General features: G+C 49.4%; 1 protein-coding gene and 1 long non-coding RNA gene across 2 annotated transcripts; one reads left to right on the top strand and one right to left on the bottom strand.

Moving 5' to 3' along the window:
• Positions 1–6152: 6152 nt before the first annotated feature.
• Positions 6153–8346, bottom strand: Ddit4 (DNA damage inducible transcript 4). Its single transcript, XM_070020525.1, has 3 exons — positions 8203–8346; positions 7810–8069; positions 6153–7491 (listed from the first exon to the last, which is right to left on the bottom strand). Exons 2-3 carry the CDS (start codon positions 8006–8008, stop codon positions 7001–7003), a joined length of 690 nt encoding a protein of 229 aa, XP_069876626.1. The 5' UTR covers positions 8009–8069; positions 8203–8346; the 3' UTR covers positions 6153–7000.
• A 556-nt stretch (positions 8347–8902) lies between these two features.
• LOC138825884 (uncharacterized) lies at positions 8903–13417 on the top strand. The gene is made up of 3 exons (XR_011371524.1): positions 8903–9515; positions 9702–9997; positions 11454–13417. It is a non-coding gene; the product is annotated as an uncharacterized lncRNA (long non-coding RNA).
• Positions 13418–14720: the final 1303 nt, after the last annotated feature.

Here is a 14720-nt window from a genome sequence, read left to right as displayed (position 1 = left end):
TTTGAATTCTGCTCTGCACTGATGGCTTACACCTATAATCCTAGGTACTCAGGAGGCTGAAAACTGAGGGTCATGTTTCAAAGCTAGCTATTAACCATCCAAATATCAGAAATGGAGGTAAAGCTCACATGATAGAGCACTAACCATGAGTGAAAACACTAAGGGAGAGCCCTTCGGTCCTGAGTTCAAGCCCCAGTATACAACAACAACAAAAATGGAATTCCTGTCTCTGTGTGTCTATGAGCAACCTAATCTGCCTCTCTGGATTTCTTTCCTCACCTGTATAATAGGTAGCTCCTCCCCTAATCATTATGTGGTGCTAATCGTTTAGAGGAAGAAATTAAGTAATGCTTGAAAAACGCTTGGCCTACTGTCTAGCATGTAAGAAGTGCTCAGAAAAAGACATATTATAGGCTTCCTTTTACCGCGTTACTCCAAAGTGCAATTCAGCGAATGTCCACACTATTTACCAAGCCTGATTCGAGTGGGACCCTGGGCATTTAGTGGAGGAGACTCATGGGGGAGAGTCTCGCTCATTCCCACCCCCGAGGAGGGAGACTGCCATTGAGCAGAGACAAAGGCTAAGTCAGGTGGAAGGCTGGAGATGCTTGGAGGGTGGCTGCTTTTGCAGGGCTCCTGGGGAGTCCCTGGAATGGGGGGGGGGGAGACTGTCCTCTGTAGTCCACAGTCCACTTCACCATCTTTTCTGTTTCTTGCATGCAACTCTGTCCTGGCCACCACTATGCCCTAGTGTTCATGGCAACCTTTGTGAAGCTCGTCCTCATGATCCCCTCCCACCCAGCTACACTGGTATCTGCCCACGCGGCACTCCTGCACACTTCGCCCTAGCTTCTGCAGCTCTATTCTAGGAAGTGTCCCTGTGAGAGGGATTCTTCGAGACTGAATAGCTCCTTCTACATCATCCTGGAACCCAGCCTTCGCTGCTCTCCCTTGGTCTTTGTAGGTCAGTCATGCCTTGCTCTACAAACTTACCCTTTTTGGGGGGCAGGGCCTAAACTAGGTCTCCCACTCCTCCCAGCTCTTAGCTGAGCCATTCAACAAGACCTCTGGCTTGCCAAAGTCCCACTCTGGGGACACAGAGGCGTGTCTGCCCCGGCAGAGTGGAAAATCCCTTGCTGGGGGAAGGGCCATGGAAATTTCTCCTTAATGTTTTTCCTCCAGACTTGGACTGGCCCCAGAAAGCAGCCAAGCATTTATTTGCCCAGTGACCTGCAAGGTGGCTCTATTCTTCCTCACCCCCAACCTCCCAGCCTTGTACCCAGAGAGGGGGATGGGCTGGGGCTGAGGAAAAAGAGCAGCCTCTGGTAGCTGCCATGACAGCCTTGCTCAGAGACTCTTTCATAGATGTCCCTGGGCACCAGTGGACTATGCCTGTTATCCTAGCTACTCCCGAGGCTGAGATCTAGGATCATGGGTCAAAGCCAGCCTGGGCAGGAAAGTCCATGAGACTCATCTCCAATAAACTACCAGAAAACCAGAAGTGGAGTTGTGGCTCAAGTGGTAGAGCACTAGCCTTGAGCTGAAGAGCTGAGGGACAGCACCCAGGCCCAGAGTTCAACCCCAATACCAAAAAAAAAAAAAAAAAAGGTGGAGTAGATGTGTGGCTGGAGTAGTAAAAGCAACAGCCTTGAGCAGGAAAAGCTAAGAGTACACTGGTCCTGAGTCCTGGTCCCAGTACTGGTGCTCATATTTACACATACACGTACACATACACGTGTGCACACACACAAATACACACACACACATACACAAAAGAATTTCTCATAGATGTCATCCAGGCCCATCCAGTAGGCTCAAAGACAATGAAAGAAAGGGCAGCAGGGAAATCATACAGGTCTTCTCACTCCCGGGTTCCTCATCTGTAAAATGGGAAGAATATAATAAAATACCTACTTCATAGGTATTTGGATGATAAGATCCAAGCAGCTAAGCATTCCACAACTATGAATTATTTCCCCAAGATAGTTCCAAGCCTACTGCCTTTTGCCCAGGATTGAATGTGTACTTTATAGTCATGCTAGATTGTGCCCATAGCATACACTTCATGTGGTTGTTTTGAAATAAGGTCTCCTTGTGTTGCCCAGGGTGGCCTTCGGTATTTAAATGGTCTTTCTGTCTCAGCATCCTGAGTAGCTGTTTTTTTTTCTCTTCCCCAACATACCACAGCAAGGGATCAAACCCAGGGCCTTGCACATGTTGACAAGCACTCTACCACCGAGCTACAACCCCAGAACTTGGGGGGGGGGCGTATGCTTGTGCATGCGCGCGCACGCATGCGCGCGCGCACACACACACACACACCAGTCCTTGGGCTTGATTGAATTCAGGGCCTAGATTTACCCCTTAAGTCAAGGCTGGAGCTCTATCATTGAACCATACCTCCACTTCTAGCTTTTTGCTGGTTAAATGGAGATAGGAGTCTTACAGATTTTTCTGGTTGGACTAGTTTTGAACCTCAATCCTAAGATCTCAGCCTCCTGAGTAGTTAGGATTACAGGAATGAGCCACCAGTGTCTGGTAAGATAATGACTTTTGAAAACATATCAGAGGAAAAAAAGAAGACTAGAGGAAAGGGCACTCCAAGGAGTCCCAATTACAGGGCACTTGTCAGCACCAGCTCCATCACAGCCCAGGCCCTACCAGCCCCTGGCAATTGCTACCCAGGGTGGACCCCAGTTAGATTTTCTTATCACTTCCCACTATGATTGTCATATCATGTCATGTCACAGAGGAAACAGAAGTCTCCAGAGGTAAAGTGAATTGCTCCAGGTCATCTGCTGAGAGATGTCTGAACTAGGATTTAAACTCTGGTTTCACCAATTCTAATGCATGTGGCCTTAAGCCATTGAGACTACTACCTCCATACCCAGACCTCTTGAGTAGTCCCCTAAATTAGACATAATGGCAAACAATTAAGTGTTTCTATCCTTTCTTCTCTCTTTAGCCTGGGATGATACAGCTGGCAGGTGTGTGTGTGTGTGCGTGCGCGCGCGCGTGCGCACGAACACATACACATGCGCATGCATGTGCTCAGTCCTAGGGCATTAACTCAAGGCCTGGACACTGTCCCTTCGCTTTTTTGCTCAGACCTGGCACTATACCACTTGAGACATAGCTTCACATTTAGCTTTTTAGTGATTAATTGGAGCTAAAAGTATGACATTTTTTTTCTGCCCAGTTTGGTTTTGAACTGTGATCCTCAGATCTCAGCTAGGATTACAGGCATGAGCCACCAGTGTCCAGCTTGTGTTCTCAGAGCCTAGGCTGAGAGGATGCTTGAAGGCTCAGCCAGTCAGTACTTTAGTTAACCACTCTATGTCAGGCCTGAAGGGAACTGAAGGGTACCCTTCAGAGAAGTCAGAGACCAACACTATCATTGTGAAAGATTGGGGCTGGGGAGAGGCAGAGGAGAACCATGAAAGAGGGCTACAATTTACTTTGGCCTTAAAGGAAGGTCAGGGTTTGCAAGCAAAATAGCAACCACATCCCTGGTGGAGGGCACTAAGTGCAGAGCCTGAGGCTACAAATAGTGCCTTGTTCCAAAATAAAGCAAATGGTGTAGGGAGGGTAGGAGCCAATACCAAGGATTTTGAAAGGCAGACAAAGAAATCTAGAAATAGGGAACAATTACAAGTTCTAGAGCAGTGACCTGATGAGGTAGGAAATAGGAATGAAAATGAGGGAATACTATACAATGAAAGGAAATCCAACACTAATTTTGCAGGCTAAATGCAATAATTACCAAAAACATTTTCCTAAGTTGGATTTTGTGTGTATATATAAGCTTTATTAGCTTTCAGGCATAGCAACAAAAGAACTTGCTCTATCTTTCCTTAGGAGCCCAATAATCAGGGCAAAGCTCTCTGCCACATCCAATGAGATGTAAGGCCTAACTGGCTTAAACCTCAGCAGGAGTCTATCCCTTTATTATAAGGGCTCCCGCTTGGACCTCCTTTTGTCCTATTTGGGGAGATGTTTGGGCCTGGTGAGGAAGAGAAAAGCCAGTGTGGTTTCAAAAGAGGGGAATCATTCTCAGCTGAGCCTTCTGGGGACCCAAGCCTCACTCAGGCCTCAGTCTCCCTCACTCCAAAAGGTATGACATGCACTCAGATCCCCAGGGCTTGGAAAGAGGCCACAGAGCCACCAAGCTCAGGCCTCCAAACTCTGTCTCTCTGGAGATAGACCATTGTTTTCTTTGAGCCTGTTTTGGGACCAGAAACACAGAGTCACAAGCACTGGCACAGGCCTCAGCCCCTGAGAAAGCAGCCCCAGACACTGCCTCTTGCAGTCCCAAGCCCCTTGGGGTTGAGCACAAACAAGGTCAAGAAGATGTCATTCAAGGGCCAGAGCCTGCAAACTCCTTCCCCATCTACTCTCAAGGTGGCCCTTAGGAGAATGTGCTAAAAGACAGGTGCAAGAGCTTTCTAGAAACTACACTCTGAGCACCTTCTGTCAGCACTACTCCTTTGCAAATCTACTTCTAAACCCAACCCCAGTTGATTTATTTTGGGGGATAGCTATACAATTCTACCAAAGATGTGTGTGTGTGTGTGTGTGTGAGTGTGTGTGCATGCGTGTGCATACACACACTTGTGTGGTACACTGGGACTTAAATTCAACCTAGGTACTGTCCCTTATATTTTACTGCTTAAGGCTGGGTGATCTACCACTTGAGTTCAACTCCCCTATTGGATTTTTACATTTTTGATTGGAGATAAGAGTCTCATAGACTTTTCTCCCCAGGCTGGCTTCAAACCTTAATCCTTAATTGTCAGCCTCCTGAGTAGAGATGTGGGTCTTCTAAGCCATCTCCCATCTCAGGGCCATGCATGAAATCTGGGATGGAGATGCAGATTTCTAAGACATTGCTCTCCACTTATCAGAAAAATCTCTTTTGTTGTTGTGGTGGGGTTTTTTTTGTTTTGTTTTGTTTTGGGCTCCCCTGCCCCCATACAAGGATTTGAACTCAGGGCTTTGTGCTCTCAATCATCTTTTCCCACTTGTTCCCACTCACACATCTGGCTTTTTAGCCCCTTGAGTGGCTAGGATTACTGGTGTGAGCTACCAGTGCCCCGAGAACTGTTTTAACCAGGGCCCCAAGTAATCTGTCTATATAATCAAAATGGAAAAACTACTGTTTTACAGTCTTGGACAAAGTGTCTGTTTGGAATCAGGGAGGGAAACAAAAGAAGTAACAATTCTCTAGATGCCAGGAGTGGAGGGAGAAGTGGAGAGTGGGAAGTGGGAAGGACCTTGGCCTTCTGAGCCAATCCCAGTCTTCTGGCCCAACTCCAGCTTTTTTTTTTTTGATAAGGAAACCTAGCTTCTCCAACCCTAACTTTTGTGATAAGGAAGTCTTGGGGAGTCAGGGTCACCTCGGATAGCCCTCCTGTGTTGGGGTTTCTCCTCTTGTCTGGGCCACACCTCAGCTTGGAGGCCATGTCTTGCCCCTCTGTGCTTAAGTGGGTCTGGTGAGATGGTTGAGCCGAACCTTTTTCAAACTCTTCCTCTCAGCTTGTTTATGTCACAGCTTGAAATTATGAGTCCCGTGACATAGACCAGACTGCAGATTTTTTTTCACAGCAAGAGTCTCAGCCAGGTGCTGGTAGCTCAGGCCTCTAATCCTAGCTACTCAGGAGACTGAGATCTGAGGATCACTGTTCAAAGCCAGCCCAGGCAGATTCTCATCTCCAATGGACCAGCAAACAGCTTTAGTGGTAGAAAGTTAACCTTGAGTGAAAAAGCCAAGGGACAGTGCCCTGAGTTCGAAGCCCTAGTATCAGTACCAAAAAAAGGCTCTTCTAATCCAGAAAGGCCTAGTTCCTAGGTTCAGGAACTTGTGCCTTCTAATCTAGGCCTACTGAGACTCTGGCTCTGAGGGAGGTCTGACTCATTGCTCACCTTGGGGTGCTTTCCAGCACATTCCCCTGGTAGCTCCAAGGGAGGCAAGGGAGCCAGAGTAACTGGCACAGATGGCACAGTCTACCTGTTACTAGGCTGGCAGGCAGTCCTGGAAAGGTCTAAGGAACACACACAGGTGGGACCTCAGAGCCTGGTGAAAACCCTACCTTCTCTACCAGCACTCACCCTGCTCCTCCTTTTCACCTCACGGCATAGATGAGACCCAACCATTTTAACAAACATGTTTATTAGAAAAGTAAAAAATATTGCATAGGACTTAATACTTGAACATCAAGTGTATTCATGAACAGTGAATATTTTCATGTAAACAGTTCTAGATGGAAGACCCAGGTGGCACTCCTGTGGGGAAGGGGTTCCAGCCCCCCAGCCCCACGCAGCCCCATCCCCTCACAGCTCCTCTCCCACTCCATGGCAGGGGAGGATGGGTTGGACGCAGCTCCTAGGTGTTATGTTTATTTTCTTCAAGTGTCAAAGATCTGAAGTGATCCCAACACCCACCCCTTCCTAACTCTTACATTCATGCGTCTGTAAGATCGCTGCCTACAACAGGTCAGTAGTGAAGCTCCCGTCCCCCAAACAAAAGATACAAAACAACCAACAAACACACTTGGTCCCTTCAGACCACGAGATATACAAGCCACCTCCGCAACCCTCCCCGCCTCCTGGTGGCTACCAGGGGCACACACCCCTTGCAGAGGCCAGTGCAGCCCAGCTGCCTCCCCGCTCTAACCACTGCTGTTAACTATCAGTAATAACAAAAATAATAAGGTACATGCTACATACACATCCAGCCAGAAGCCCGGGGGGCTCCAAAGCCTTTGTTTCATGCTACAGTACTAAGGGCATGTGCCCCAAATAGGGAGCCACCTGCGACCCAACTCAGCGCCAGCTTCTTCACAAACACTGTTCCCTATCTCAACCTCGGCCCCTCAGGCGGCTGTTGTCAGTTTGCTAACACAGGCATCAGTCCCTCAGTCCTGGACTGCTGGTCTCCATCCCCCCCAAAAGTTCCCTTCTCTATGCCATGGGGACGAGTGCGGCCCCCTCAGGCGGAAGTTCAACACTCTTCAATGAGTAGCTGCTCGGAGCTGTACAGCTTCTTCTTGATGACTCGGAAGCCGGTGCTCAGCGTCAGGGACTGGCTGAAACCGGGGACGAAGGGAGAATTGGCAGAGAACAGCCCCTGGATCTTGGGCCAGAGGCGAGAGTCCAGGCGCAGCACGAGGGTCAGCTGGAAGGTGGGCACCAGGCTAGGGTCGAGGGCCAGTTGGCCCACATTGTGGCAGCTCTTGCCCTGCTCCACGCAGACGTCCAGCAGCGCCCCCCGCAGGCCGCACGGCTCGCTGTACGCCAGGCGCAGGAGTTCCTTGCCCACCTGGCTCACCAGCTGACTGGGCATCAGCAGGCGCGCGGGGCGCCGAGAGCCCAGGCGTGCCTGGGACAGGCTCTCCTGAAGCAGCTGCATCAGGCTGGCGCACAGGTGTTCATCCTCGGGGTCGCTGAGCAGCTCGAAGTCGGGCAGCGACACCCCGTCTAGGTATACGGAGTCTGGAAGGCAGAGCACACAGCAGAGTTATTACAACAGCCACCACCGAACCCGTGCAAGGCGGGGGAGGAGCTGTTTTAATAAGGAAGCAGCGCTCCTTCCCCACCCACTCCGTGCCTCAGTTTTCACCTCACACTCGTACCCTCCCCCCTCTCCGACCCCTCCTCCCCCGCTCCCCAAGCCCCAGGCAATTTGGGTCTGGCTGAGCTTCAGAAGCCAAGGCGACGGCTTTGACCCCTTTCACCGTGTTGTCAGCGTCCCCCAGCCCCCCGCCAGCTCGAAGCCCTCCGAATCGGGTCGGGTACCCGCCCACTGCTTACCTTCCTCCAGCCCGAAGCCACTGTTACTACTGTCCAGAGACTCGCAGTCCGAGCTCTCCAGGCTCGCGCACCGGTCAAGCCCCTCACCTCGGGCCGTCGACCCCCAGGGCGAGCGCGGCTGCCGATTTGGGGTGGGAGTTCGGGACGAGACTGAAGAAGAGGAGGATGACGAAGAGAAGCGGTCCCAAAGGCTAGGCATGGCGAGGTCGGACGCCAGGACGTTGGCTGATGAGCTCAAGGATGAGGGAGCGCAGAGGCCGCTGAAAGACACGACGAGAGACACCGACTTAAGCGTCAGTCGAGGGAGGAGGGTGTTGAGACAGGACTGCGAGCGCTAGGACCCCGTTCAGCCCAGGCTGAGATGAGCACACACACACAGAAATGGACACTCACCAGCTACAGCTCGGTCAGAGAGAACTGCTGGGACAAGTGCGTCCTGCTGCTCGAATGGGTGCGCGAACCGGTGCCAACCACCGAGCGCTGCCCGGACCTGTCGCTCCTACCAGGCCGCACCTCCCCCAAGCGCTGCTGCGATCCCTAGCAGCAGCGGCCAGCATCCTATAAGGACGAGCGCGGCGAGGCCACGCCTTCTCAGCTCAGCAGACCAATCTAAACACGGGAGTGTGGCCCACCGCGGCCAATGAGCTTTCGGCGCACGTTCGCAGCGTTCTCTCCTGCCCGGTGACAGCAGACTGGCCCCACCCCCACTGAGCCCTGGAACGCTCCCGGCCGAACCCCGAGCCACGGCCACGCCCCCTCTCTGGAAGGGATCCGCGGCGGCTGCAGCTGCCAAGGTCCCTGAGGGCTCTCGCGGCAGGGGAGGATCAAGGAAAGACTTGTTTATTATAGGGTCGCGTTGCTGGGGTAGGGTGGGGGTGAGGATACCGCCCGTGACTTGAGCCCAGAGAAGATACTGAGGGAACTTGAGGGGTGGCAGGCTGGGAAAACAGGGACCCCCAGCGCCTGGGTGCCCGGGGCACAAGTGGGCGATCGAGTCGGACGCCTGTGGGGCCGCGGCACGGGAGGCGGACGTTAACCTGGCCGGCCCTCGTGCACGAACCCCACGCTCTCCCGGCCTGCCTGGGGATATGGGGGTGGGGTCCAAAGACTGGGCAACCGCAGGCTCCGAGGCCCCCGAGCCCCATGGTCCCACCTGCCAGTCCGTCTACACGGGGGGGGGGTCTCATGGGGAACCCCCCTCCCTCTCTCAGTCTCCAGCTGTCCCTTAAAAGGGGAGGATTTGGGTAGGGGGTCAGAGCCGTGCTCACAGGCCCGTGAGAACCAGGACCCAGCAGACCGACACGCTGACCGGGGACAGACCGCAGCCAGGCCCAGCCCCCCAGCCCGCGTCGGTCTGTGAGGCCGGGGCTCCCTCCGGGTCCTAGAGTCCCTACGCTGTGCTTTATGTAAAAGAAAGAGAAAAAAACAAGAGAAAGAGAAAGAAGGACCCAGAGTTCGTGCTAACCTAGGACCTAGGTCTCCAGAAAAGCCCGTGCGTGCAATGGCTATCCCGGGTTTCATCATACAGGCGGGGCCCCAGGAAACCCAAGCCTGGCAGCGATGCTCCGGGGCTGATAGTGCTTGTCTGGAGCTTCGCACGGACTCCACCTTAAAGGGTTTATCTACGTGGGACGCACGGACCCTGATGGAAGAGGGAATCAAACTTACATCAGACACTGACCCGGGAGTCAAACCAGATCAGACTGGTGAGCCTCAATGTGCGGTGATACATGACAGTTGCCAGAGAAGTCAGGCCACTGCCATCTCCTCTTAAACTTCCTCCCTCATCCCAACATATACATTCCAGTTATTATTTTTTAATAGAAAGCTCAACTCACAGACCATCCAGGCAAAGCAACACTCAACCTTTGCCTTCTACTCTTATCTTACAGGTTGGGAGAACCATTTATGGGAACACATTTATGATCAACAAACAACCAACACCCCAGGGGACTCAGATTAGGGGACATTTTAAGGATAGCTGCGCTGAATTGAATAGCCTGTTGGAGGCTGTGGCTTTCAAGGTCTGAGTCTGGCCTTCTCTTCCCTCCCCTAACTTCTGCCACTTGCTGGGAGCTTCAAAGACACCAAATATTGAGACAGTCGGATGATGTGCTTGGAGGCTGAAGCAGATGACATCCTCTTGGAATCATCCTAATGGGTGGAAAGAAAAAAGAGGTCTATGAGGGTGAGTTTTCCTGCTGCCCTGAACCAGTTGGAGACTGAGTAGTTTTCTTCTTTAAAAAAAAAAAAAAAAAGGCAGAGTGGCTCAAGTGGCAGCGCCTACTTTAGCAAGTGGTGCAAGGTCCTGAGTTCAAATTCTAGTACCACCACCACCACCACCACCAAAAAAAAAGTATTCTGGGCCACTGGTGGCTCATGTCTGTAATCCTAGCTAGTTAAGAGACTGAGATCTGAGGATTGGGGTTTGAAACCAGCCCTGGCAGAAAAGTCCATTAAACATCAAAAAGCTGGAAATAGAGTTATGGTTCAAGACATAGAGCTCTAGCCTTGAGCAAAAAAGCTCAGATAATGCCCAGATCCTGAGTTCAAGATCAAGTACCAGTGTGCATGTACACACACACACACACACACACACACACACACACACACACACACACACACACACACACACACACACACACACACACACACACACACACACACCCTGGCCCTCAGGGTTGGTCAACAAGGGCTCTAAGAGGCACTGACCTGAATGAGAGACAAACCAGACACGAGGAAGGAGACCAAGACAGAGTTCTGATCAAGGTCTCAAACTTTATTTTTTACATAGCAGTATATATAGCACGCTGAGCAGGGTAATTAACGTCAGCAGATCCATAGGGTTGCTAGCCACCAAAACGGCAAAATATATCTTGCAAAAGGTCATAGGTGGGGAATCTCCAGAAGGCGCCAAGCAATGTTGTCAAACAGGATATCGGTAGGCCCCAAGGATTAATGGCTCTTATCGAAAGTAGTAACTGTACTTTCTTAGCAAACAGCACTTGGTTCCCCGCATCTCCTCCCTTTTTATTTTATTAAATGGGGCCAATTTATTTACAGGGAATGGGTGACAAAGTCTTGACCAGAGTCTTGTAGAGGCCTGGTAGTACAAGGGCCTTAACTAGTGGAAGGAAGTAGAGACCCATCCCCCTAGAATGATCCTTTTTGAGGGGAGAGGAATACAGACGGATCCAACCTCTATGCAGATGGGTTTGCTTCTGCGAGCCCGAACAGCAAGTTTTTGGTCTGGTCGCCCTGGTGGACGGATACCGCTAGGTTCCACCCTTCCATTGGTGCCCACGGCATGTGTGTCTAGCCTATTCGGGTTTCGGCAGCCAAGGAGGCCTAAGCTCTGCGGTTTGACTTGCCTGTATAGCAAGAGGCAGTGGCTCCACGAAAGTCACCCCATTCCTGATCAGCCAAATCTAGCCTGTGGTAATGAATTTGCAGGGGTTTGGATGCCAGGGAGTCAATTTGCTGTCTTACGAAACTAATTATCCTGTTAAAAATACATGGTCCCACAATAACAATTAGCAGGATAGCACTAAGGGGTCCAAGCAGAGGAAGAACATAGGGGAGTATGCTGTTGGCCCCCCCACCATCCAGTGGGTGAGTCACTTTGCCGTCTTCTTTTTTCTAAGTTTTCTTGCAGTTGTCTAATTTGATCCCGAACCACGCCACTCTGGTTAGCATAAAAGCAACATTCTTCCTATAAGAAAACACAGAGACCACCCTGCCTGGCAATAAGAAGGTCGAGGCTCGCCTATTTTGAAGCACAACTTGCGCAAGGGAGTTTAGCTGTTCTTGAACGGTCAAGATAATTCGAGTTACCTCTTGAATGTCGTTAACCAATTGGTTTTGTAAGGAGTTATGAAGAGAAACGGAAGTGGCAATGCCAGCAGCACCTGGAGCCACGCCAGCGGTGACTCCCAAGCCTACCATAAAGGGAATAAATGCGGACATTCTTTTGGCACATGCAAACTCAGTCAAATAAATGCGAAACGGTTCTGACCTGGGAAGAATATCAGTATGGGGGAACAAAAAAACAATTATACAGGCTTTAGTCCTATTTCCTCTAAAAAAAAGGGATATAAGCCATCTTGGCATAAAAAGAAGGTATTTGTGGGGGGACAATATGTCTCTTCCTTTTGTAGGCCAGAAGTGTTAAAAAAATCTTTGGCAATCTAAAAAATATTTGGTTTGATTAAAGGTAATATAGTTAATGCATGTGGAATTTTCTGGTAGGACCTCCAGCAGAACCTGGGGAGAATACATATATGGGGAGGCATTGCAAGAGGTGATAACTTCTAACAAATCAGCATTGGGAGCCGGGGGTGCCAAATACTCAGCCGTATCTAAAGGTATCTCATAGGAGGGACACATACACAGCCAGCAGCCTTGTGAAAATTCCGGGTGGGTGGTATTAAGCAACACAAAGGACCTCTTAAGGATTTCTAATATTAAGGAGAAGGTCCAAGAAGGCACCGGATCCAATTGGGCAACAATAGAGGAAAAAACTTGGGAGGAATTAACAACCTGTTGAATAAGAATTTCAGTGGGGGGAGGCAGTAGGTTTGGGTATCCAAACCTTTTTAATTTGTACGAACCCATAAGGGTCTCGCCCTCGGCCATCCACCCGTATTCCTGCTGTTAGTCCTGACATCCACTTGGGATCCAATGGGTCAGTAATTGTATACTTGACCAGGTTACAGCCACCTGTAAAACATTTTTTGCCCGTAGGATGCAACAACTCATTGGAGCTGAGGGACCCGGAATGTTCATGGGGGCAGGACCAATAGGGGCAATATCCTTCATTAACATTATCACAATCGCCGGCTTGACTGGCCGGATGCTTCCAGCAAATATTTTTATGATTTGTGGCGTAACTCTGCTCCCAGCTGCCACAAGTTCCTCAAATATATGGAACAGTGGGTTTGCAGGCATCAAAGTATAATCCTACTTGGCTATTTTTAAAGCGGGTCTTATTCAACAGTTGTGGGGGGGTCAAACCCTATTGAAAAAACTTGAAATTCTCATTGACCGGAGTCAGCTTCAATAATGGCATCTGGAACCAGCATCAGTAGGTGGCAACAGCATCTGAAACGTTTAAACAAGGGCGGATTCTCAGGGTTCTGTCTTTCCCTGGAAGGTGGAGGGTTAAGGTTAGTCTTGTTATCAATTGGTTTAACAAGGTGTTCTGGAAGCCATTGAGCTGCGCCCTCTTTGTTGTCAAATATACAGGTAGACCCGCGGCCCCAAATTAGTATGGGGTCAGGACCTTTCCATTGATGGGTTAGGGGATCTTTCCAAAAAACAGTAGCATAATTTTGACTTGTTTATGGATGCCAGAGCTGATCAGCTGTAGATTTTCTATTAATGTCCAAGGTTAGAAAATTAATAAAAACAAGGCATGATGAAGGATGTTTCTTGGAGCTCCTTTTATAGGGTAAAGGTTCCCCGTTTTAATTTTTGAAGTGTATTTTTTATTTTATTTATTTATTTTTTGGGGGAGGGTCCGGTCGTGGGGCTGAACTCTGGGCCTGGGCGCTGTCCCTCAGCTCTTCAGCTCAAGGCTAGCACTCTACCACTTGAGCCACAGTGACACTTCCGGCTTTTTTCTTTTTTGCTTATGTGGTGCTGAGGAATCGAACCCAGGGCCTCGAGCATGCAAGGCAAGTGCTCTACCACTGAGCCACCTTCCCGGCCCCTGAAGTGTATTTTTTAAAGTTTGGTGAGCCCGTTCAACAATGCCCTGACCTTGAGGGTTATAAGGGATCCCAGTAATATGTTTAATTTGTAACTGGTGGCAAAATTGTTGAAAGTTATTTCCAGTATATCCAGGGCCATTATCGGTCTTAATAACTTTGGGTTTTCCCATAACAGTTAAGCAGGCAAGTACGTGGCAATAACATTTTTAGAGGCTTCCCCGGTGTGAAGGCTGGCAAAAATAAAGCCACTAACGGTGTCAATGGTAACATGAAGATATTTAAGACTGCCAAATGATGGAACGTGGGTAACATCCATTTGCCAAATTTCGTTGGGCACCAAACCCCTAGGGTTAACACCTAAATGGGGAATGGGCAAAAAGGTGACACAATTATGACATTGTTTTACAATTTGCCTCGCCTGTTCTCTGGTAATATTATAAAGAAGGCACAGGGTTTGAGCATTAAGGTGGTGTAAAGAGTGGGCCTCTTTTGCCTGAGATACAGGATCGTGTTCCACCAGAAAAGCAAGCTGAGTTGCTTGGTCCGTTACATTATTGCCTTTTGTTAAAGGTCCAGGGAGGCCTGAATGAGCACGAATGTGTCCAATAAAAAAGGGGCAATGGCTAAAATATACTACTGAATCAAAGAAAACAGTGGTTGGTTTAATATAAGGAACGGTTTCAAGTAAGGGGATGGAATGAGTAATATAAAAACTATCAGTATACAGGTTAAAAGGAACAGTAGATAGTTTAATAAACACTTGTAAAACTGCAAAAAGCTCAACCAATTGTGCGGAAAGGTAAGGGGATTGAAGGGAAACAGTCTGAGAATCAATGGTAAAAGCTGCTATCCCATTGGAGGAACCATCTGTAAAAGCCAGGGAAGCATGGGATAAGGGTTGAGGGGAAGTTTGTATAGGGAAAACAAAGGACTGATATCTTAAAAACTGGAGAAGTCTATTAGCAGGGTAATGATTGTCAAAGGTTCCTTGAAAGGAAATGCAAGACACAGCCCAATCATCATCATTTTGTATTAACCACTTGAGTGGGAGAGTAGTGCAGTATTATTTTATCAGGATCTTTGCCAAACATTTTTTTACTATGTTCTCTTCCCATTTTGATTAATTCTGTTACTCAAAAGGTGTATGGTGTAAGGACCTTAGGAGGAGAGGCGGGCAAATGTACCCAAAACAAAGGTCCC

The sequence above is a fragment of the Dipodomys merriami genome, unplaced genomic scaffold (assembly GCF_024711535.1).
Source record: "Dipodomys merriami isolate MVZ:Mamm:240054 unplaced genomic scaffold, mDipMer1.0.p SCAF_14, whole genome shotgun sequence".
Lineage (NCBI taxonomy): Eukaryota > Metazoa > Chordata > Mammalia > Rodentia > Heteromyidae > Dipodomys > Dipodomys merriami.
This window is presented reverse-complemented; position numbering and strand designations above follow the sequence as displayed.

Bases quoted from the DNA above. Each gene is read 5' to 3' on its own strand.
- Ddit4 (XM_070020525.1), bottom strand. From the start codon at position 8,008: ATGCCTAGCCTTTGGGACCGCTTCTCTTCGTCATCCTCCTCTTCTTCA. The intron at 7,492-7,809 runs GTAAGCAGTGGG...TCTGCCTTCCAG, and splicing joins TGGCTTCGGGCTGGAGGAAG to ACTCCGTATACCTAGACGGG.